The following is a 24,724-nucleotide window of genomic DNA, read 5'->3' as shown; positions in this document are numbered from 1 at the left end:
CTTTCTTCTTATGATCATACACAAAAAAGTAGCTTGGAATATGAGGATTTTTTTTAAAAGATTTTATTTATTTGAGAGAGAGAGAGAGACAGCATGACTGGGGAGGGGAGAGGGAGGCAAGGGGCTTGATCGCGGGACTCGATCCCAGGACCTTAATATCATGACCTGAAGGCAGACACTTAACCACTGAACCACCAGGTGACCCGAAAATATGAGGAATTTTTTCAAAATAGAAGAAGCACTAGCATTTATAATTAGCTGTACTAAGTGTTCTACATGTATTATCTTGTTTAGTCCTCACTGTAACCTATGAAATAGGTACTATCATTTTTTTAAAATTTTATTTATTTATTTGAGAGAGAATGAGAGAGAGAGAGCACAAGCAGGGGGAGCGGCAGAGGGAGAGGGAGAAGCAGGCTCCCTGATAAGCAGGGAGCCTGAGGCCGACTGGATCCCAGGACCCCGAGATCACTACCTGAGCCGAAGGCAGACACTTAACAGACTGAGCCGCCCAGGCCCCCCTAAATAGGTACTATCGTTGCTCCCATTTTACAGGCAGGAAGACTGTGGGCATCGAGAGGGTAAGTCCCATGCTCACTGTGCAGAATCAGAATTCAGTGCCGAATTCAGGTAATCCGTAGTCCACTAACCACTATGTTCTTTGATTTAAAACACATATCAAGTATCTCACACAGTACCTGTGGGACATACAGTAGTTATTAAATGCTAGGCGTCTCCTAGTTTCTGAAATGGTACACCAGGGAAATCCTTTAAAATGTTACAGGAGTGGGTTCTTGGGCCCGACAGTGATAAAAATGAGACCGGACCCCCGAACCAAAGGCACAAAAAGGCTTTATTGGGGCTATAGCTTGAGACCAACATAATGGTTAGGCCGACCTCCTGGAGCAGAGGGGACACCTGCTTATAGAAAGTTCCTGCTCAGTTTCCCACTGTGGTCCAATATGCTAATGAGGGAAAGGGGGAAAAATGACTCGTCCTGTTTGGTCGATATTGGCAGGCAAGTCAGGCCGCCCATTGGTGCTTTCTGGAGCCGGGGTTCTCTGTTCTAAGTCCAGTTTATAGATGGGGCCCATCCTGGCAGCATCCTGGTTGTGTCTGTAGGAGAAGCAGTTTAACAAAGAACAGCCAACAGGGCCTCAGGTGCATAATGTTTTTCACTTGGGGCTGGTTCCCATGGTCCCTAACTCTCTGGCGACTGAAGGGCAATTGACCACCACTGGTCCTGACTGCAGAGCTTCACCACCAGTCAGAGGAGGGGGATGCTGCGGGGTGTGTGCTCGTGACCCCGAGATCTGCTTGAACTCAGCTGGAAACAAACCTTTCTTCCCTTACTTCTTTTTTTCTTTCTTTCCCTTCCTCCCTTCATTCCTGAGTATACCGTTGAGTATTGTGGAATATAGGATAGAGAAACAGAAGACGCAGATGGATGGAGGAAGGGCGGAATATTAGCTACTCTGTGTAAGTGAGAAATAGTGCTATGTACAGCATAGATTCTGAGCTAGCATTTGCTAATGGATGGATGGATGGATGGATGGATGGATGAATGCATTAGGTAGGCAGCTAAGGTCCAGGACTGGAAGTCAGAAAGTCAGAATGGGTAAGGTCATAGGTTTGTATTCAGTGACTTAGTTTGAAAATGCTTCCAGGGTAATTGGAAAGAAGCCAGATGATGATGTGGTTTCGGGTAACATCTCACCAAGGGCAGCTTCCACTTGATTCCACAGGGGAACTCTGATGTACACCTTCTGCCTTAGAAGAAACCTGACCTAAAGCGAGGGGTCTGGGCTTTCACACCCTTGTCCCGGGGGCATAGAGTGCGGGGCAGTGGGCAGGTGCGGGATGATTAGGTAGGTGGAAGCTGGGGAGAGAAAGACACTCTCAGGCACTCTGCTCTCTGCCGGTTCAGAAGATGCAGCTCCAGTAGCTTCAAGGCCACCTGTAGAGGAGAGTCTCCAGTGTGGCACAAAGAAGGCAGGGGTAGGACACACCCAGGGTCCCAGGGATCCAAGAGCACCTGGGCTGAGCACCAGCAGGGCCTCTTTCAGGCAATGAGGCAATTGACCTCAAGACTAAACCTCAGGCAAGGCTGTCTTCTCCCTGCTCTCTTACATTCTACTGAGCCTGCAGTTGCTCTCTATGTAATACCTGCAATCGACCACACTCATCTCCACAAGAAAAATTTATTTAAAAAAATAAGAGATAGTGTTTATTCGGTGCAAACTCTTTGGCAGGCACTTCTCCAAACACCATACATTCACTATGTTTTAATCCTAGGGTTCTGTAGCTCATTTTATAGATGAGGGAACTTAGAAAAGTTAAGCAACAGACCCATGGTGACCCAGCTGTTCAGCGTTGGAGCCAGGATTCAAAAGGTTACAGGTACCAAGAAGAACACGACTAATCTACTGTGAAGCGTAGAGGCACTTTGAGTGAACCAAGTTAAGATCAATTTTGAGGCCACCCAGGTTACATAGATGCAAATCTTTACTGAACTAAGATTTAAGTCATTTGATGAAAGCGTTGCAATGTGTATGCATTTTTTTTTTTAAAGATTTTATTTATTTATTTGACAGAGAGAGACACAGCAAGAGAGGGAACACAAGCAGGGGGAGTGGGAGAGGGAGAAGCAGGCCTCCCGCTGAGCAGGGAGCCCGATGCGGGGCTCGATCCCAGGATCCTGGGATCATGACCCGAGCCGAAGGCAGACGCTTAACGACTGAGCCACCCAGGCGCCCCAATGTGTATGCATTTTAAAGATTTTATTTTTATTTATTTGAGATAGAGAGAGCACGAGTGGTGGGGAGGGGCAGCGGGAGAGGGATACGCAGACTCCCTGCTGAGCAGAGAGCCCAATGCGATGCAGGGCTTGATCCCAGGACCCCGAGATCACCACCCAAGCAGAAGGCGGATGCTTCACAGACTGAGCCACCCAGGAGCCCCAACAATGTGTATGCATTTTAAAACATAAAATATCTCAGCAAATGAAGAAATTTGTCTTTTGTAATAAAGGTCTGTTGTCACTAACAAATATTGAGGGGGGTCGATTTTGGAGGTCAGATTCTCTGTCCTCTGGAATAGATGATTTTTGGCCACATCTATATGCTATCTAGTGTAGGAAATGAGCAGTCCTTCAAGAGCAAAATTTTGTGCCTAACCGATGACTTGCAGCAGCTACAAGGATGTCGAGTCCAATGAATTTAACTGTAGCTGGAAACCTCAGGCAATTTTTTTGTCCTTATTGTGAAATAATTGTCTAGAGATGGGAATTCTCCAGGTGGCTAGTTAAATGCCTCCAGAAGGCATGGAGCATTGATGAATCCCTCTGAGAATTTTTGTAGTTTACAAGTGGGCTTATTGGTCAAAGAATCTCATTAACCCTACCCCTTAGAATGGGATCTCCAGGAGTGGCAGGTTGGTGAAGAAACAGTCCTATAAATCTCAGCATCTCTGGATGAAACTGTAATGCAGAGTTGTTTCTTACCTTAAAACAAACAAACTGGTATTTAAAATAGTTATTAACTCGTCTTTTTCAGCGTGACTAGATTCTATTGATTTTTTGCTGATACTCCACTCACTTGCTCTCATGACTCAAAGCCCTGTATTTTCCCAGGCCATATCGGGCCAGGCGGTAGAGTTGGTCAAAATTAGTAAGTTCTTGCTTCCCGTGAAAAGTACAGGTGCATCCCATAACCCTCTGTGCCTCTGAACGTTCCCTCCTGTTATTTCTAGGAGCTCCTAGGGCATGAGGTCTTTAAGCAGCACAGTTTATGTATGTCCTTCCTGCCCTGCTCTAACTCCTTTTGGTGCCTTTTCCCGAGGTATCTATTGCTTGTGAAGGCAGAGATGCCAACACCAGGGCACCGTTGGCTCTGTGGAGTGACGCCGTGTCCTGCCAGGTACCTAGCCGTGGATGCTGCCGTGGACTCCTCGGGGCCTGCGGGGCGGGGCCTGCTCCCTGCACCAAAATGCCTCTCTTCTTCCCCCCATGCCTCTCTTCTTGCCCTCCCATGTTATATTTCACACACTGTATAAAAGAAGGACTGTCGGTACTCAATGCTTTATAGACTTTATAGTGAAATATTTATTTCAGGTTTTTCAGCCATAGTTTTCTGACCTCTGCTAATGGATCGATACGGAAAAGCTAAAAAATAATAAACTTCCATCTTCGGAAGTTGGGGGGAAAAAAAGCAAACTCAAGAAAATAACAGGAAAGGTCATTTTTGTAAAACAGCAGAAATAAATGACAAGGTGATAAAGCATACCATAGAGATGATTAATAAAGCCAAAAGTTGGTCTTTTGAAAAGATTTATAAAGTTAACAAAACTCTGGTGAAATTAATGAGGAGTGAAAGAATGTAGCATAAAGGAACAATAGCAGAAATGGAGAAGACGGGCAGTACCACATATCCAGACCTTTAGAAGATAAGACTTTATGCCAGTGGACTTGAAAAAGAAGGAAATGGGCATATTGCTGAAATATATAACTTCCCAAATCTGATTAAAACAAAAAATGACTAACAAGACCCAAATGACTTCCCTGGTGATTTCACTGGCGAGTTTTAACCAAACATTTAAAGAAGTATAATTTTGATCTAGTACCAAATCTTTCAGAAGCTAGCATAACTTTTACATAACAAAATCTGGAAAGGCCAACAGCAACAACAACAACAAAAGCAAATTACCTTAACACAAAAATTCTAAAACTAAATGTTAGCAAACAAAATCAAGGAGAGTTTAAGTTTCTGGACACAGTAAATATAAGATCTATTGCATTTATATACATTATCAGCAATAACTAGATAACAAAATTCTTAAAAAAATCACTTGCTAAGTCCGATTACTTAGTTATATATTTAGAGAATTTTTTACTTTATTGGTTTTCAAATGTATTGGTGTAATGTACATAACATGCTCTGGTTTTCTTTTCAATATCTGTAGCATCTTCAATTAGCCTCTCCTTTTTCATTTCCAATTTAATTTCTTTGTTCTATCTTTGTGTTGTTGTTGTTATGGGGGAGCAAAATACCATTTTTTTTTAAAAAAAGAAAAATATGTTAGGACATGCCTCACAAAAATATCAGGACTTGGGGCGCCTGGGTGGCTCAGTTGTTAAGCATCTGCCTTCAGCTCAGGTCATGATCCCAGGGTCCTGGATCGAGCCCCGCATGGGGCTCCCTGCTCGGCGGGAAGCCTGCTTCTCCCTCTCTCACTCCCCCTGCTGTGTTCCCTCTCTCGCTGTGTGTCTCTCTGTCAAATAAATAAATAAAATCTTTAAAAAAATATCAGGAGTTATTATAAGCCATAAAGATAGCATAGTTTTGCAGCAAGCCTAGCCAATTGGACCAATGGAACAGAAGAGAAAGCAAATAAGCAGATCCACATTATATTTGGACAGTTGGTATATGGCAGAGATAGCAGCATGTTATTGGAGATTATATAATAAACGATGCCAACAATATGTTGTACATGTGAATAAAATGAAATTTTATCCCTCTCTCACAGCAAACAAATATCAGTTCATGGTGGATTAAACCTAAATGTGACAGGCAAAAGTGTAAATCTTTTAGAAGGTAATATGAGAGAATATCATCATGACCTCAAGGTAGAAAGAATTTCTTAAATAATAACAAAAAGTACAAAGCATAAAGAAAAAGATTTACACATCTGACTTAACTAAAATTAAGAACTTCATTTCCAAGAAAGCCATAAATTGAAAACAAAGCCCCACAAACAAGGAAGTGATATTTGTAAAATATATAACCAATAAAGGACTGCTATTGAGAATATATAAGGAGCTATTCAACATCCAAAAAGGTAAGGAGAAAAAAAATATCTAACATTAGACTCAATTTTTTAAATGGGCAAAAGATTTGAACAGGCTCTTAACAAAAGAGAAAACTTAGATGACCAATAAATATATGTGGAAGTATATTTAGCTTCACTAAAAATTGGAGAATTTTTTTTTTTTTAAGAGAGAGAGAGCACACATGCGAACAGGTGGGGAGTCACAGAGGGAGAGGGCAAGAGACTCATCAGCAGGCCCTATGGCCGGTGTGGAGCCTGACGCGGGGCTCGATCCCATGACCCTGAGATCATGACCTGAGCTGAAATCAAGAGTCGGATGCTTAACCGACTGAGCCACCCGGGCGCCCCAGAAACCAGAGAAATTCTAACTAAAATCTCCAAGATTTTGCCCCAAATTGGCAAAAATTAAGAGATGGCAAACCAAGGTCATGAAGGATGTGGAGCCTCAGGAGCTCTACAACCACTCTGCAAATCATCTGATGTTGTCTGTAAAGTTGAATACATGTGTACCCTTAGAACCAGCATTTCTAATACTTGGTGCATATCCTGGAGAACCTTCCACACAGGTGCATCAGGAGACATCTACAAGAACGTTTATAGCAGTATTTCTCATAATAAGAATACAGACAATGCTAAGGTGGAAGAATAATGGAATGGATAAACAAATAATGATGCAGTCGTCCAATGGAACACCATATAGCACTGAAAATGTACTCAGCGGCATGGGCCAACATGGAAGAATCTTCACTGACATAACCCAAGAGTCCAAAAGATAATGCACAAAACAGTATGGCATAGTGAAATTCTACTAGTGTAAAATTCAAAAGCATGCAGAATTAAATAATTCATTGGTTAGGGTTCCAAAGTGGTAAAACTACAAAGAAAGGTAAGGGAGAATGATAGACAATGTTCAGGACAGTGGTTACCCATTGGGGTGGGGTGGGAGAATACAGGGGATGTGTCTGGCAGCAGCATACTGGGATATCATGGGAAAATGGTAATATTTTGCTCTTGAGCTGGTGGGGGGGCATACATATCTTTGTATTATTGTTAATGTTTTATATCCCTCACATACATTTGAAATATTATCATTATACATTCAAAATATAGTAATAATTTTTTTCTAGAAGGGTTGAGATGAGTAAGTTTATTATTAGGAAGGAAGGAAGGAAAGGAAGAAGGAAGGAAGGAATAGAAAGAAGAAAGAGAGGAAGGGAGGGAAGCTACCAAGAGGGTATGAGTCAGAGACTAGGTATTTGTCAGGGTTCAGCAAAGAAGACATTAATGAAGCGATGGCAATCAGAGAGGGCCACCCAGAGGAGGTGAGTCTTGAGATGGGTTTTCAAGAACTGTTATGATGTGATACAGTAAAGAGATGGAGAGGAAATGAAAGGAATTCTCATGAGGAAAAGAAGATGAACAAAGACAATTGGAGGAATGAGCCCAAGAAGCATCCACAAGGCAAATAGCCCTCTCTTCCATACCCACTCAGGAGACGGTAGGGAGGCCTGTGTCTCTCGGGGAGCCTGTGGCCCAAGGCAGTGATGCAAAGGTGGCAGAGCCCCATCATGGAGGGCCCTGAAAGCCAGGGAAAATCAGTGAGGCTGCCGGGGAGGAGGCCCAGCTGGTGGTGACCACAGTCCCCTCCAAGGAGCTGAAAGGGAGACCCTGACCCTCATGGGGGTGCTACAGCCCCCTGAGTCCCTTAGCCAATTTGGGGAATCCAGGCTTTATGCTCCTGCTCTATCAGAATGCCCTACAGGGATTGGAGAAATTCCTACTCTTCATCTCCTAGAGCTTAGTTATGTGGAATCTGGAATTCCCTGAAAATAAGGGATGTGGGGTCAGGGGGATGTGGGCTCCCTGTTGCCTTCTCCTCGCTGTGATTCTGCACCTCGGCTGGGATTTCCCTGAAGTTCTCCTCCCTGTGGAATGAGGTTAGAAACCCTGAAAACCATATGCCCAGAGGCCCCATTAGAACGTGCAGTAAGTTGGAAATATGGCTGTGTCCCAAGAGGGATCTGCAGAGGATCCCTACAGCTGAGGGCCCTGTGGGTCTCGCTCAAGGTGGACTCCAACATCATACCTGAGTGCGTGGAACAAGCCAACCAGGGGTGGGTTCAGTGTAAAATCCCATCTCTTATATCTTTAGGGGCAAGGGAAGCTCTCAGATTATGGCACATAATATATAAGATATAAATATAACCACTGCTACTTCCTTTGCATGGAATGCTTAAATGCCAGGATTTTGTACAGCTGAGTCTCTCTTGTCATTTAGCTGAGCTGAATGTTTACCTCATCAGAAAGACCTTCCTTAGCAGCTGCACTAGTTTGCATTCCCACCAACAGTGCACGAGGTTTCCCCTTTCTCCTTATCCCTGCCAACACCTGTTGTTTGCTATGTTGTTAACATTAGCCATTCTGACAGGTGTGAGGTGGTATCTTATTGTGGTTTTGATTTGCTTTCCCTGATGATGAGTGATGCTGAGCATCTTTTCATGCGTCTCTTGGCCCCATCTGGATGTCTTCTTTGAAGAAAATGTCTATTCATGTCTTCTGCCCACTTTTTAACTGTATTATTTGTTTTTGGGGTGTTGAGTTTTATAAGTTCTTTATAAACTGGTGCAGCCACTCTAGAAGACAGTATGGAGGTTCCTCAAAAAGTTAATAATAGAACTACCCTATGATTCAGCAATTGCACTACTAGGTATTTACCCAGAGGATACAAAAATACTAATTTGAAGAGGTACATGCACCCTGATGTTTATAGCAGCATTATCTACAATAGCCAAACTATGGAAACAGCCCAAATGTCCATTGACAGGTGAATGAATAAAGAAGATGTGGTATATATTGAATATTACTCATCCATAAAAAAGAATGAAATCTTGCCATTTACAATGACATGGATGGAGCTAGAGAATATCATGCTAAGTGAAGTAAGTCAGTAAGAGAAAGACAAATACCATATGATTTCACTCATATGTGGAATTTAAGAAACAAAACAAATGATTATAGGGGAAAATAAAAGAGAGAGGCAAACCAAGAAACAGACTCTTAACTCTGGAGAACACACTGATGGTCACCAGAGGGGCGGTGGGTGGGTATAGGGGAAACAGGTGATGGGGATGAAGGAGGGCACTTATCATGATGAGCACTGGGTGATGTATGGAAGTGTTGAATCACTATATTGTACCCCTGAAACTAATGTTACATTGTATGTTAACTAACTGCCCTGGTCATTGTCACAATACCCTTTTCCTGTTCATAGCGCTTGCCATTCCTAAAATGTTCAGAAGAGGGGGACACTATTTTGTCAAGTGCTTAGAGCAGTGCCTGCCAAATAGTTGAGCCAGTGAACATTGTACATGTATGTGCGTAAAAGGAGAGACACACAAAAGTGGAGCAGGAGGGAGAAAGGAAGGATGGGAAGGTGGAAGGGAAGGGGCGAGGGAAAGAAGGTGTCCTAGCTCGGGTCTCAGCTATGTCCATTACAGGGATTCACATATATCTGAGCATGTCTGCCAGACTGTCAGATGGACCCACCAGGAATGTGTCTTTATGCAAAACTGAGGCATCACCAGAGAAAAACACTCACCCTAAAGGTACTAAGAGCTGTAACAAAGGCTAGGACGCAGGAGACGGGCAGTGTAAAGTTTAGCATCTCATTTGTCAGCTTCCAACCCCATCTACATCCAAATGTGTTATATCCATTCATCAGTTGATGGGGTTGTTTCCACTTTGTGGCTGTTATACATACTGTTTCTGTGAACATTTATTCATGTTTTTGTGTAAACATATGTTCTCAATTCTCTTGGGTATATGCCTAGAAATGGGATTGCTGGGTCACATGATATACTATGTCTAACTTTTTTTTTTAAGATTTTATTTATTTATTTGAGAGAGCGCGAGTGGGGGGTGGGGAGGGGAGAGAGAGAGGGGAAGCAGACTCCCCTCAGAGCAGGGAGTCTGACCCAGGGCTCTATCTCAGGACCCTGGGATCATGACCTGAGCTGAAATCAAGGGTCAGAGGCTTAACTGACTGAGCCCCCCAGGTGCCCCTGTATGAATGTTTTAATTTCTCCTCATCATCCTCATCAACATATATATATTTTTTGCTGTTGTTTTTGTTGTTTTAAACTCTTACAACTATCCTAGCGGGTATGAAAACAAGAGGTTCTTATAGTATTTAATCACTCCTCTCCCCATTTATATGCAATTATGCATATGTATGTTATATATGTTAGTTCTTTTTTTTTAAGGCAGATTATTTTATTTTATTTTAATTTTTTAATTTTTTTATGTGTTAGTTCTAATTGTATCATAAACACCATACATCAGGCATTGTCATTATTGTTTCATGTAGTCATTAAAAATATTTACCACATAGTTAACAATGTCTTTGTCCATCATTCCTTCTTGCCTTTCAGACTCTTAATCGGGACCATTTTTTTTTTTTACACTTAAGTTCTTTGGAATTTTCTTTAGTGAATTCCTATTAGTGGCAAATGCTCTTAATTTGCACCCATTCTTGAGAAAGATAATTTTGCTGGGTAGAAATTTCATATTCACAATTATTTCCTCAACATTGAAGATCTTATTTCACTCTCTTCTAATTTCTGTTGTTGCTTTAGAGAAATCAGACATTAATGTCTTTCCTTTGTAGGTAATTTGTCTTTTTCCACAAACTGCTTTTAGGATCTTATTTTGTATATTTTCTATGGCAGATTCACTTCAATATACGTAGATGGTGATTGTCTGAATTTATCCTACTTGGGATTCGTTTGACTTCCTGAATGTAAGGATTTGTATCTTTCAACAATTCTGGAAAGCACTTCAGATAGTGCCTCTGTGCCATTGTATCTATTTCTCCTTCTGGAATTTTCATCATACATCTGGTAAATAGTCTTAATTTAGCCTCTGACCTTTCCTGCATATTTTTCATTTATTCACCTTGCTGTGCAGCTTCTGGATAACTTCTTTGAATATACTTTTCAATAACTCTCTCTTTGGATTTGACTAATCTGTTATTTAACTTCTCTGTGGAGTTTTTAATTTTAGTTTTTATGTTTTTTCATTTCCAGACATTTTATCTTACCATTTTTTAAAACTTTGGTAATTTCTTAAAGTCTCTTGTTTCTTACTCTTATTTGCAATAATTTTATTTCTTTAAACATATTAAGATTAATTATCTTAAGTTCTGCCTCTGGTAATTCCAGGAATTAACCAGAATCACTTTAAATTTAAATTCAAATCACAAAGATAGAGTAACTGGTTTCAGTAGCTACTCAGAGTCAACTGTTATGATTATCAATTATTGGGGGAAATTTCTCCATCCCTCCTTCCCACATCTACCTCTAGCATGCATGTAAAATTAAGCACATCTCCTCACTGTACTTGCTCTGTGAAGAGAGTTAATACCTGTTGCCCATTATCTTTACAGTGTAACTTGAGATCCCAGATCCACATGGGGGACTCCTCTGTCCATCCCAGGAAGGTCCTAGACTTATCTCTTATGCCTGCCTCCCTGTACAGCTACCAGAACATCAGTTCCAGGTCAGTTGGGCATGGGCAGGTGTACTTAGGGTTAAAGCTGATTTCAGTGCTTGCTTACCTCCCAAGGTTGCTGTTTTCACTCAGCTTTTGGCTTTTCTGAATTCTTTTCATTCTTGCCAAATTAGGAGTGCATTTAAAAAGATTTCAACATTTTTTAATCCAGTATTTTTTTTTTTTTTACTGTTTTAGAAGGACAGTTATTCAGGATATTTAGCTCATGTTGGAAATGGAGTTCTACCAATATCCTTTTTAAGGGACCACTAAAGGCAGAGATTGTATATGAACAAATATATTCCACAATAGCATTGAATGCAATGTTGGGCACATCATTGTGGCTATCCACCTCTCCTCGAGATGCCTTGGTTCTTCCTTCTTCCTTCATGTCTGCATCACGCTTAACTCTCAGATTAATTCATTTAACAAATATTTATTGAACATCTGCTTTTACCATGACGCTAAGTGCTGGAAGATTCAGGCAAGATAATATTTCCTTCTGCAGTTCAGGGAAGATAGAAGTGCTCTGTGTAAATTTTCTCAACATCTCTCTGCCTCTAAACTTGCCATTTTTCTGTTGGGCTTGCAGATCATACCCTAGTGAACTACAAAGTTTTTCACTGATATTAAATCTCACCTTGAAATTGTACGTCTTTCAGAGGAAGAAAATAGTAACTTAGGAAAATGTGATATTTGGTTTATGTAGAATTTAAAGATAAATTGCTATAGGTTCCTTTGAGGTTTACTTTATGACAGGAAGCAATATAAAAAAAGAAGATTCAAGTTTATTGTTTCAAGAGATTGTGATTACTCATCTCATATTCTAAATAGCAGTAAGTCAGCTAAAGTAGGAAACAATTATTTTTTATTATTCATAACTCCGTAGATATGTGGCAAACATTCTTATTATGCTCTAAACCAAGGTAGGGAGAGGGGGCATGATGAGAAGGGGAAGGCTTAGGGCATGTTAAATAGATAGAACCTACATGATTTGGCTGTAAATAGGAGATGAGGATGGTCCCTCTTACAGACACCTTTGGGCACTTAAATATAGCCAACTGGGGTAGACAACCCAGTATCTGAATATGAAGAAGAGTTTAGTCATTACTGGAACCAGTTAATTGGGCAAGAGGAATTCAGGGTTTATCAGAAGCCTCACCATTATCTAAATGTATATCCAAGAAACATAGTCTCAAGAAGCTGAAGTTGTTGCTCTTTCTGAGATTGAGTTTTGAACACCAGTTGTAAAGATGATGACACTCTTTGAGGGAAAACTAGCAGAGTATGTCCCATATTCTATAAATATCTCTATTGCCTTGAAAGACTGGCAAAACTCAGTGGTGGGTAAGAATCTGGCTTCCTCACTTGATGTAATGAGCATGGGTATTATATGCAACTGATGAATCACTAAATTCTACTTCTAAAACTAATAGTACACTATATGTTAATTAATTGATTAAAAAAAAAAAGAGTCTGGCTTCCTGTGTAGGTGCTTTCATCTGCATCCGGCTATTTATTTTCTCTCCAAAGCTAAGCAATTAGTTTTAGAATCTCTTTAGTTGTCCCAAGTACTTTTTTATTTGCTCATCTTAAAATGTGGTTTCTTCCACAGGAGCAGTTTCTAAATATTTTAAAGTTTTATCTTAATTTTTATGTTTTAAACTTAAAACATTTTGCCTTTATTCACTCATCAAATAATTATTTAGTACTATTATATATATACATATATATATATATATATATATATATATATATATATATATATATATATATAAATCAGCCTCTGTGGGATAAAATGGACATAGTTTTTTCCTTCAGGGAATTTATACATATACACATGTAATTATAGAAAGATTAAACAACTCGTTACACAAAGACAAAAATTAAACATATAATTTTACAAAGGTTTATAATTACAACTTATAAGACCCGTGGAGGAAAATATGTAATAAGTGCAGAGCTATTCTGATCTGGGAAATGAGGGGAAATGACATTTAACTGGCACTTGAAGTATTGGTTGGAAGGAGCCAAACACGTGGGGGACAAGGAGCTGGAAAGTATGTGCAAAGGCATATTCGAGGAATGGAAGGACAGGTCTTGACGTTGGGAGGCCATAGAGAGAGTTGAGTGAGAAGAGAATAGAATGAAAGCATTATGAGCTAGCATACCCAGGGCTTTGGAATCATTGTTGATGATGTCGGATTTTATCTTATGAGGAGGCCTCCAAAAAGTTTTCAGCTGGAAAGGACATGACTAGATGTGTGTTTTTCAACAGCCTTTCAGGCTGGCTGTCCTGTGGAGAATGGCGAGTAGGGAAACACAACTGGAGACCAGGTGACATTTTAGGCAATGATGGTGGAAATGGATTTGGAGATGAGCAAATGGATTCACTTATGAGGAAATATTTGAGAGGGAGAATGGATAGAGCTTGGTGACTGACTGAAGAATGCTCATAAACCCAGGGTGCAATGTGGTCTGGTTTCAGCACAGTATCACATCGAAACAATTACTATTTCCGCAGAAAGATGGACTTGGGAGCATTTCAGAGATTTACTCAGGCTCTTGAGGAAACGCCACATATCTTTACGGTATTATTTTTAATGCACAATAAAACTTCTTTAAGAATCCTCTTTTGCCATCTCTCACCCTCAAGATCTTTCTCACACTTAGGAAGAAGTATAAAAACAAAACTCTCGGGGCGCCTGGGTGGCTCAGTCGTTAAGCGTCTGCCTTCGGCTCAGGTCATGATCCCAGGGTCCTGGGATGGAGCCCCACATCGGGCTCCCTGCTCGGCGGGAAGCCTGCTTCTCCCTCTCCCACTCCCTCTGCTTGCGTTCCCTCTCTTGCTGTGTCTCTCTCTGTCAAATAAATAAATAAAATCTTTAAAAAAAAAAAACAAAACAAAAACTCTCCTCTCTGTGTGTGTGCTAACATTCCCCAGCATCCATCTGAAGCGGCTTCTCATTCCACCTTAGCTCTTTGTGGTCGGGGTTCATGTACACTTTGTGGCTTCTGAAATCCTTCTCCCTTTGCTCGGTGGTTTTGGGATTCTGCACAAGAGAGCACAGCTCCAAAATGAATTCAGCAAATAAAGGGAGCAGAAAGGTTGAATACATGACTGTGTTTGCTGTTGTTTTTCTGCGTAGTCAAATGTGTTCTGTGAGCAAGAGAAATGCGTGTGTGCAGATGGGTAGAGGAGGGCCCATTTATGGGGATGGGAAACATAAGAAAAGAGAAGGTGTTGGTGAAAACACGAGATCCTGTGAATGTGTTAAGTCTAGGCTGCCTTTTGATAGTCTAGGGTAGCTGTTCAGGAGCATGGTGTGCTGAGAGCTACCTTGTCAGAGTCAATTGTTAAATTTTCAAAAATTTCAAACACAGCCACTAAAAAATTAAATTGTATAAAAGTACAGTTAAATAAATTATATTAAAAGCAAAGGTAATAAATGCCTTTAAAACTCATCACCACCTATATTTTACTATTATCTATGAAGTTTCATGTCTACTGTAACAGTATGATGGAAATACCAAATAAGGGCATGCAACTGTGCATCTCTTGCCTTCAGTGACATGAGATTGGTAGCTGGAAATCAGCCACATTTGCAGTATTTAAACTATAAAAATTGGCAAAAGCTATGAATCAAGGCCTTCTCCACCCCAACAGCCAGTAACTAAATACTTGTCACCACATCACTAAGAGACAACTGGATAAGTAAGTCCGGCCCCGGGAGACTGATCTGCACTGGAGATACTGTTGTGGAAGGAACCAGAATGTACATGTGGGATGGTGGCTTCATGGACCTAAAACAAGGCCCCACGCTTAGGAACATCCCCACGTTTGGTTTAATGCTTTGCTGTTGTCATCTTGATATTCTTAATTTTTGAACAAGGGACAGCACGTTTTCATTTTGCACTAGGCTAGTGTAGGTGGGAGAGAGGTTTGGGTTGCCTGAGGGTTACTTGGTTTACTGCCTTCCTTCCCTCAAAACAAGTATTCTGTCTTATTCCCTTGCTTGGTAGCATATTTGCACAGATAATCTCCCCATTCATTCTCTCAACCTGTGCATTCTTTACAACTGGCTCACAAAATTCCTTTCTCTTTTCTCTCTGTATTATTCTCTTCTCTTTGGTCTCCTTTGAAAACTGTGAAATTTCCAGGCATTAATGTTTAGGTAACTTTAATAAAAATGTTTCTGCTCCAGATGGCAATGTTTTACACATTTGCCTTTTAGATTAATATGACACGGTAGTCAAGGCAGTTCTGCAATCACAGAGAACGAGGCTTGAATTTTTGTGTGTGACCAGAGGTAAGTTTCTTTGGTTTCTCTACTCCTTGGTTTTCTCATCTGAAGAAAGAACAAGGCTTGCCCTGAAGGTTATTGTGAGCATTCAATTAGGCAATCTACATAAAGACCCTAACGCAATGCCTGCTACCTGGTAAACTTTGGATTACTAGCAGTTATTATCAATACTACTTTTGTTCATATATAATGCAGGAGGAACAGTCAGTAATGAAGTTTGCACTCAACAAGGAGAATTCAGGGAGACTCTTCCTGGCCCCACACACAATATGTATGTCCCAGAGTGGATTGGACAGCACCTCTTTACTGAAGTTCCACTGTCGTACCCATGCACTGACCCAATCTACACGAAGGGCATGGATGTGGAGCCTCGGGCACAGACGGCTGTTGAGCCAGTTAGCCTTCTGGAGGCAGTGAAAAAGCCCCTTCTCAGCCTAAAGTTAGGAGGCGGTAGGCACTCAGAATATTGCAGGCGGTCCTCTTCACCTCTGTATCACCAACCCCTAGCAAAGCGCCTGGCACACAGGGGGCCTGCATTTATATTTTGACTGCATGCTAATGCCACCCGGGCTTCCCCTCCACCCCCCGAAACCCTTACTTCTCCACTCTCTCCGGGGACGCCCCGGGCAAAGCCTAAGGGACTCGGGCGCGCGCCAGGACGCTTTCGCGGACTCGGCTCCGCGCGTGGCTGCAGTCGCTATGGAAACGGCGAGAAGTAACAAGTCCATCCCCCCGGGGGTGAGGGAGGCCCGCCGAGGCAACGGCAGCGGAGGAACAGCGGGAGCGCCGCGCCGCCGCCGAGTTCAGCGCGGTGCCAGCCGGGCCGCCGCGCCCCCGCCCAGCCCCGCCGGGCCCTCGCCCGAGCCGCCCCTCCCCCAGCCGGCCCTCGAGTGTCGCCAGGTACCCCCGCGGCGGGCGCGTCCCCGGGGACCCCACCCGCTGCCTCCCGCCCTGGGACTCGGTTGCGCGCCACGGTGTTCAAACGGTGCCCACGGGACCTTGGCCGGCGGTGGCGCGGATGGTCGCCGGAGGGAGCGCGGGGTCCCAGAAGCTCGAACCTCCCCCATGCCCCCCCCCCTTTTCTCTCTCAACGCACGTTAGGCTATTATTTTTCAGCAAATAAAAATCGGGGCAATTCCAGCCAGAATCCTAATTGCTTTCATTTGGGGAGCAAGCAGGAGATGAAGGGGCGAGGGGGCAAGGCGAGAAAAGACAAGCGGTTTGAAGGGTAACACGAGTACGAAGTGAGAAATGGAGTTGGAGCATCTGTCTAATTCGTGTGTGCGTGTGAGCGCGCGTGCCCCCGCTCCCTCCGGCGCCCCTCGGCTTGTCCTGTCCGGAGGCGGCTCTCCCGGGGCTCTGCCCGCAGCGTGCGGAGCAGGTGCGCTGCGCGCACGGCGAGCGCTGATTGGCTGTGCGGACTACGGTGAAATACCTTGGCGGTGGCCCGGGAGAGCCGCAGCCGCAGGGTCTCCGCGGGGTGCACGCGGGCGCACGGCCGTCGCTCGGCTTTTTACCGCGGGCTTGTGTGTTTCGCGTTGGTTTCAGGAGGCGACCCCGCGGGGTGCGTGCGGCGAGGCCCGGGGCAGCGGAGGCACCTCCCCTGAGAAGCCGGCAGGGCGGCGTCCCGCGGGGAAGATGAGCGGCACGGGCGCCCGGTCCAGCCACCTGTCCCAGCCGGTCGTGAAGAGCGTGCTGGTGTACCGCAACGGGGACCCCTTCTTCGCGGGGCGCCGCGTCGTCATCCACGAGAAGAAGGTGTCCAGCTTCGACGTCTTTCTGAAGGAGGTGACGGGCGGCGTCCAGGCGCCCTTCGGGGCCGTCAGGAACATCTACACCCCGCGGACCGGGCACCGCATCCGGAAGCTAGAGCAGATCCAGAGCGGGGGCAACTACGTGGCCGGGGGCCAGGAAGCCTTCAAGAAGCTCAAGTGAGTCCGTCTGTCCCCTCCGCCCGCCATTTCAGGTTGCATTAAAGTGTGCGGTTCGCTCGAGCAAAGGAGTGAGCCCCGCCTCGCCCACCCGCGGCGTGTCCCGGGGGCTGGGACTGCGCGGGTGGACGCCTCTCGCGGGGCTCCCGCTGCAGCTGGGGCGGGGGGTTGAAAGTGTGCCCGGGGAAGGAATTTCACTTGGGTAGCAGGAGGAAAAGGAATCTTAGAAAAGCATTCAGTGACCAAACTGGTACGTTAGCGTTTTCTGTCCTGTTTTTCCTTTCCTCTTTTTCCTTGGCACCTGCTTTTTTGAGTTTAAATACGATTTCTTAAAAATTATTTAGAAGTACTGGATACTATGTAGTCACCAGAGGAGAAAATTGCTTTCTGCACTCGACCCCTCTACCTGCTTCAATTCTTCCAAACTTTTATTCCCAGTAGAACTGACCACGCCCCCCTGTTGTGACCCTCCTCCCACCGCCTGCATGTTTATGTATTAGCATAATGCTTGGAAAAGCTTATCGGCGTACGGTATTTGCCTATATGTCTGTCTGTAGGTACTTGATGGCTAGACCTTCAAGCCCAGGGGGTCAGGATGGGTGCTTACTCCCAGTTCCTGGCAGGGAGCTCACTCATAGTAGGTGGGCAGTGAGTTAGCACGCTGTGCTTGGATCTGCCAAGCGAACAAAGATGAACAAGTTGTGACTCCTTGTCTTTAAGAGTTTGAGATCTAACAGGACAGAGACTACATGCACACCGATAATTTTAATGTAAGGTACAAAGGAACAATTGCAATTAGAAAAATAAAATTATGTGGAAGTTTGCAGTTGAGGGACATTTTTTCTGGTGGGGGTGGGTATTGGAGGACAGGTAGAATTTAATATGCCATAGGATTTTATTGACAGCTTTACTGAGCTATATTTCACATAACATAAACTTTACCTATTTCAGTCGTTTTTAATAGGTTCGTGGAGTTGTGCAACCATCGCTACGAACTAATGTTAGCACATTTCTAGCACTCCAAAATGAAACCCCGTTCCTCCCAGTTCCCCCTTCTCCCTATCCTCTGGCAACTGCTAATCTACTTACTCTCTGTCTCTATGGATTTGTCTGTTCTGGATATGTCATATCAATGGAATCATACAACATGTGACCTTTTGTGTTTCTGGCCTTTTTCACTTGGCATAAAGTTTCCCAGGCTCATCCATGTTGTAGTGTGAATCAGCACTTCATTCTTTGTATTGTTGAAGAATATTCCATGGTTATGGATATGCCACATTTTGTTCATCCACTGATAGACATTTGGATTGTTTCACTTTGGGCTATTATGAAATAATATTGCTAGAAACAATCGTGTACAAGTATTCATTTTTCTTGGTTATATACCTAGGAGTGGAATTACTTTATGTTTCATAGTTGTTAATATAATATTTTAATTGAAATTCGGCTTGGGCCTCGGGATAGCAAAAAATTATCTTTCCTGTAAAGTCTAGACTTGTGAATTCTAATTTTCACTATACAGAAATATTTTCCCAAATATCACTAATGTTGTCTCATATCCTTTTTCCTTTCCTGGATCTGCTTAAACTGAGTTCTGAGTGTTCTGCTTTTTTGTTCTGCTAGACATTCTTTTTAATGCGAGGTGACAGATACATTTGGATTAGTTTTCCCTTCTTGGAAACCTCCTTTAGCACACTTTGTCTAACTTTGTAGACCAGAACTAAATGAAGTGATGTGCTTCAAAGATACTTAGAACTAAAAGTCAAGAGACATGATGCTGAGCTGTTTATTAGCTGTGTATCTTTGGGCAAGCCACTTGACTCAGCGAGTCAGCTTCCTGATAAGGACAAGGAGTGTATTCATGCCTGCCTCACTGGGTTGTTAGAAACGTGAGTGCTGTGGATGTGAACGTGCTCTGTAAACATCAAAATGTCATATAAATACAAAGCATCACTATGTCCATGTACAATACATGTTTCATCATGTATTTTGTTGATTTTTTTAAATTAAATAATTCCCATAAAAAGCAGTTTCATGGGAATGGAACTCTGTTTCGGAATCTATTAACAGCTCAAAGTTGCAGACTCACTTTTGTAACTCATGTTCTCTTTTGTTTATTTGGCACCACCAACTCAAAAGATAAAAACAGGTCCAGTTCCAAACCAAAGAGAAAGTGCACTTCAAGTCATTCTTTATATAGATATAAGAGATTTGCATGGTTATTTTTGCTTTTAATTCACATACAAAAAAACCCCGAGTTTGTTATAACAGTTTCCATGGTTAGTTTTCCATGCTGACAGATGATTAGTGTATTTATTTCTGTTAAAGTAGTAGTATCTATGGTTATAATGATAGGCCCAGAAGATTTAAATGCTGAATATATTTGAAGCTTAGCAGTTGCAAGTTTACATAACAAATGGGGCAATTGACAGAACAAAAGAAAGCCCAGAAGATATTGAGGGTAATTTATGTCATTTAGGCTCTAAAGGATGTTGGGGAACTTAGCAATGGTAGAAAAAAATTATTCAAATGAAAATGATCAACTTCCTTCTTGAATTTCTTTTACTCAGATCTTTCCTAATATTTTTGAAACCATAATTAAACTTGAGGTAGCTATTAAACCTTTATTTTATTTTATTTTTTTAAAGATTTTATTTATTTATTTGACAGAGAGAGACACAGCGAGAGAGGGAACACAAGCAGGGGGAGTGGGAGAGGGAGAAGCAGGGAGCCTGATGTGGGACTTGATCCCAGGACCCTGGGATCATGACCTGAGCCGAAGGCAGTCGCTTAACCGACTGAGCCACCCAGGCGCCCAACCTTTATTTTATTTTAAACTTTTTTTTAAACCTTTATTATAAATCTAGAGATAGTTATTTTCCCTCAAGTTTTCCTATGTGTTTTTGGAAGTTGACTCTATTTCTTTAATCTTGTGGATCTGAGATCACTTTTCTGCACATGGCAGTTAAGCTGTTTTGCTCTTATGTCAGAAATCAGTCCCTGCAGATTTGCAAAAGAGCCTTTTTATTGCTAAACAGAGGGAGTTTTGCCTTATGTAAACACCATTCATGTAAGAAAAATATAATTTCCAATGGTATTGATTAACTAAAGCATTCTATCCAAAAATGCAAACAACAATAACAAAACATAGATAAAATTAATTCTAATATAAACTCTTTTTTTTGGCAACGCAGCACTGAGGGTTGTTGAGGTATCTTTGTATCTATGGTTGTAAATTAAATGCTAGATTTATACTTATTTTTTTATAGTAAAACATTTATTACCACCTGCTATGTGTGAAGGACAGTGGAACCGGATCACAGTGATGGACTTAGGGCTTGAGGTTGACTAAAGTATAGTTTACAGGTTGTACTCATGCTATAGCTAAAGAAGGATCACTAGTTAATATCTATAACAAGTAGTAATTTAGTAATAGGGGTCTCCAGAGGTTAACTAGTCCACCCATGTGCATTTTAGCAGAACCAATGCCTAAACCATCCCCCGTGGCTGAGCATTTCCGTATCATGAAAGTGTTTTCATAGGGAGGAGGATTTCCTGCTCTTTCACAGATGGTCTAATGGGTGCTATCGGTACTTCCTTTGTTTGTTTGTTTTTAGATTTTATTTATTTATTTGAGAGAGAGAGTGAGCAGGAAGGAGAGGGAGAGAGAAAATCTGAAGCAGACTCCAAGCTGAGCCCAGAGCCCCATGGGGCTCGATCCCACGACCATGAGATCATGACCTGAGACAGAACCACGAGTCCTCGGATGCTTAACCTGACTGAGCCAGCCAGGCGCCCCAGTACTTCCTTTGTTTTGACCTAAAGGCTGTGATTAATGGAGCTGTTAAGGACCTGTACACACAAACCACTCTTTCCATCAAAATCGGCTTAAGAATTAGAAATACCGCATAGATAGTCAGGGGCCAACCATTGTAGGGGGAAATGTTCCCTCGAAGAAATATGTGTTTCTAAGACTTCAGTTTCATCGACGTTGGGTGAAGAGGACATGTATCAGCTCTGGTTGGTGATGCTCAGAACAGTTCCTACTACCCTAATTGCTTTCAATTGTTAGCTATTGATTTTTGCTTTAGGCTTAAGTATTTCCTATGGCTTGCTTTACTTTTTTATAATTTTTAGTAAGAAATTTACATAACTGACACAAAAGCAATAAAAGAAACCCTTACTGTTTTGTTTTCCTCCCCCAGTTACTTGGACATAGGAGAAATGAAGAAGAGACCTATGGAAGTTGTTAATACGGAGGTAATGCAAACAGTATTTTGAAGGTTCAAATAAATAACAATGCCATTTTTGTATTTCTAATAGCATGTCTTAGAATTTGGACAGCATTCTAACCATTTATGGACAAAGACATACATGTTCCAGGTTTTGCTTATGTTATAGCTGAACAATGACCACTAGTTAGAATTGGTAGCAAGTAGTAAAAAGTACATCAGTGCATTGGTTCTGGATGGAATTTTGCTTGAAGGATATGCAACTGTTCAAAGCAGCCTACCTTGCTTGAAATTGGTGACCAAGGCCAAATTTCTGTGATAGAATTTGAGGTGTGTGAATTCTTTAAAAATGAGCATATATTTGTGCTGGTGCTCTGGATTCTACGTCTCTGATGAAGACATTGGCAATGTGCAACAGGTGTGCAATAAATTTTTCAAATACACTTCCTTAAAAAGCTTATCCTTCATAGGGGGAAGCATTCACAAGGACTCTAATTATGTGCTGAGTGTTCTTCTGCTGAGGATCAGTAGCTCTTGGTGTCTCTTAACCTGCGGGTCTGTGCACCAGCCCCACAGACAAGGTTCTGACTGATGGATGCACATCTTACATGTGAGAAACCCACCCCTTCCCTCCAGCTAGGAGGCTGCATCTCTTGCACTTTATTTCTCACTGGTGAACCCCTCCTCTTCTCCTTTCTTCTAACTGCATAGGCCCTGCTGTCACCTTTCAGTTCTTCTCCACCCTTCCCCACAAAGCTTTCCAGAGGACTTAAAGAGAAAGAAGTAGAAGAAATTTGGGCATGCAGAGGAGATGAGAGAGGTGGTGAGAAGCAGTGTGTCTGTGCTCTTTGACTACCCAAGCCCCGCTCCTCCCTGAAGCCCTCTGTCCCCCTTCTGTCCTCCCCAACCCTCCCTCCCAGTCTAGCCAAGGATGATTTCATTCCCTGCATTCTTGGTCTTGATCTTCAGCACAGAGACCCTCCTCCCTAAAGTCCATACCAAGACCACACCCAACACCTGCTTTGAGCAAGAGGAGTCCCTACTTTCATTGCCAGAAAGGGAGAGTTTTGGGGTTCCCTGCATCCCCAAAGGGAAGTGTGAATGCATTTTCTCATAAAGATATCACTTTAACTCTCGGTTCTACAGTATTACTCCTGTTGTTTGAGGTAGAGAACTAGCTTTTGTGAGCTGTGCTGAGAACCTATTATGTGTGTAATTCTTACTGTGGGGAAACACCTCTCTCTTTTCCACAACCGATGTACAATTAAACTTTTAGAATTCAACAAGTTTAAAGTTAGAGGACTATCTGTTCAAAATTTGAGAACAGACTTGATAGACACCGGCCTTTCACAAAAACTGCAGAGGCTGTTTTCTTTTCTTTTTTTTTCTTAAGATTTTATTTATTTCTTTGACAGAGAGAGACACAGCGAGAGAGGGAACACAAGCAGGGGGAGTGGGGGAGGGAGAAGCAGGCTTCCCGCTGAGCAGGGAGCCCGATGTGGGGCTTGATCCCAGGATCCTGGGACCATGACCTGAGCCGAAGGCAGACGCTCAACGACTGAGCCACCCAGGCGCCCCATAGATGCCATTTTCTTGATCTAAGGCAGTGATTTCATTCAGTATTCATGTCTCCCAAGAAAAGATGGCACCCCTTGTCAGAGGCGATTGATGACCACTATTCTTTGGAGGAAGATAACATATCTTACTCCCAGCCACAGGGAGAGATTCAGAGAATTCTTGAAGTGGGTCTAGAACATGGATACATAGAATCGGAGGGTGGAGAGTAGGTTCAAGGGGGGGATATTTCAGCGCAGTATGAGCACACACCATGCTTATTCAGAGATGTTCCAGTATAAAGGGTGAGTAATGTTACTTATCAAAATTGGAGGCATTTCCCTCAAAACTGAGATAATGTCATACTGTTCGAATTGTCCGTGTTGGGCTACGTACTAAGGCCATCAGACCAGCGTACATGATTCAGTTATCCTCATTGCTTAAACATATTAATTCTAAGAATCCCCAGCACACGTTACTCTAGAAAGACCCTTTATAGTTCAGAGGCATTCTGTGGGATGTGCAGCTTTGTGTCCTAGCCCCTGCGGCTCATTCGCACACGTGGCAGGAAGCCCAGCCAGTGGGTACCGGGAGTTAGCCGCACTCCTTCGCTTCTCCAGAGCACCCTCACCCGAGTCCACAGTATGATCTGGGTGCTCTCTAGCTAGTTAATAATTTAGACACAATGGTATCCACTTGCTGATCACAGGTCACAGTAATGAGAGTGTGCGTGTCACCCTGACATTTGAAGTCCTTTTGTGGTTTCTGCCATTGCTTTTCTGTTCCATGAGGCTCATCTTCGAAGAGACACTGAAAGGACAGCCAGGCCTGTGCCTCTTCCTCTCCGTGGCCATATCACCAGGACAGAGAAAGGCAGAACTCTAATGGACCTCTTCCACTAACCCCAAAGAACTGCGTGGGTTAGTTATTTGGCCAACACTTCGGATGGCAGGAGGAAAGGGGGAGAAGAAAAAGGAGATAAGAATTAGAAACTGAGAAGGCATCTCTGTGGGGGTTTGCACCTGCTCCAAGATGGGGTAGCACGGTGGGCTCAGAGCAGAATTCCCTTGTCTCCCTATATGCAGGTCTTGTTTTTACTGATATCCGATAAAGGAAGCTTCTAGATCAGGCTTGTACTCATGCCCCCAGTCCTCATGCATTTTCTATAGCCGTCTCCTCATCTTTCTTCCCACACTCCCTCCATCATTGGTGGTCTTAATAAAGATGGGTTGCTCATCTCCTGACCTTGGCAGCTCATCTCTTATTTATGTCTTCCTGGTCCTCTCTTTGCTTCCTTCTCCCCACCTCTCAGCCCAGGTGCGGATCTCTT

At 42.9% G+C, this 24,724-nt stretch overlaps 1 protein-coding gene across 1 annotated transcript in view; it reads left to right on the top strand.

Annotated features, from left to right (window-relative positions):
* The first annotated feature begins 17,300 nt into the window (after positions 1 to 17,300).
* DCDC2 (doublecortin domain containing 2) overlaps positions 17,301 to 24,724 on the top strand; it is a 147,540-nt gene continuing 140,116 nt past the window's right edge. Inside the window, exons 1-2 of the mRNA XM_078054422.1 lie at positions 17,301 to 17,608; positions 21,814 to 21,868. Of these exons, the coding sequence (XP_077910548.1) occupies positions 17,316 to 17,608; positions 21,814 to 21,868 (348 nt within the window). The 5' untranslated portion in view covers positions 17,301 to 17,315. The remainder of the gene's footprint in view (positions 17,609 to 21,813; positions 21,869 to 24,724) is intronic.

This window comes from Halichoerus grypus, chromosome 9 (genome assembly GCF_964656455.1).
Source record: "Halichoerus grypus chromosome 9, mHalGry1.hap1.1, whole genome shotgun sequence".
Lineage (NCBI taxonomy): Eukaryota > Metazoa > Chordata > Mammalia > Carnivora > Phocidae > Halichoerus > Halichoerus grypus.
The sequence above is the reverse complement of the archived record's forward strand: the minus strand, read 5'-3'. Positions and strand labels throughout refer to the sequence as shown.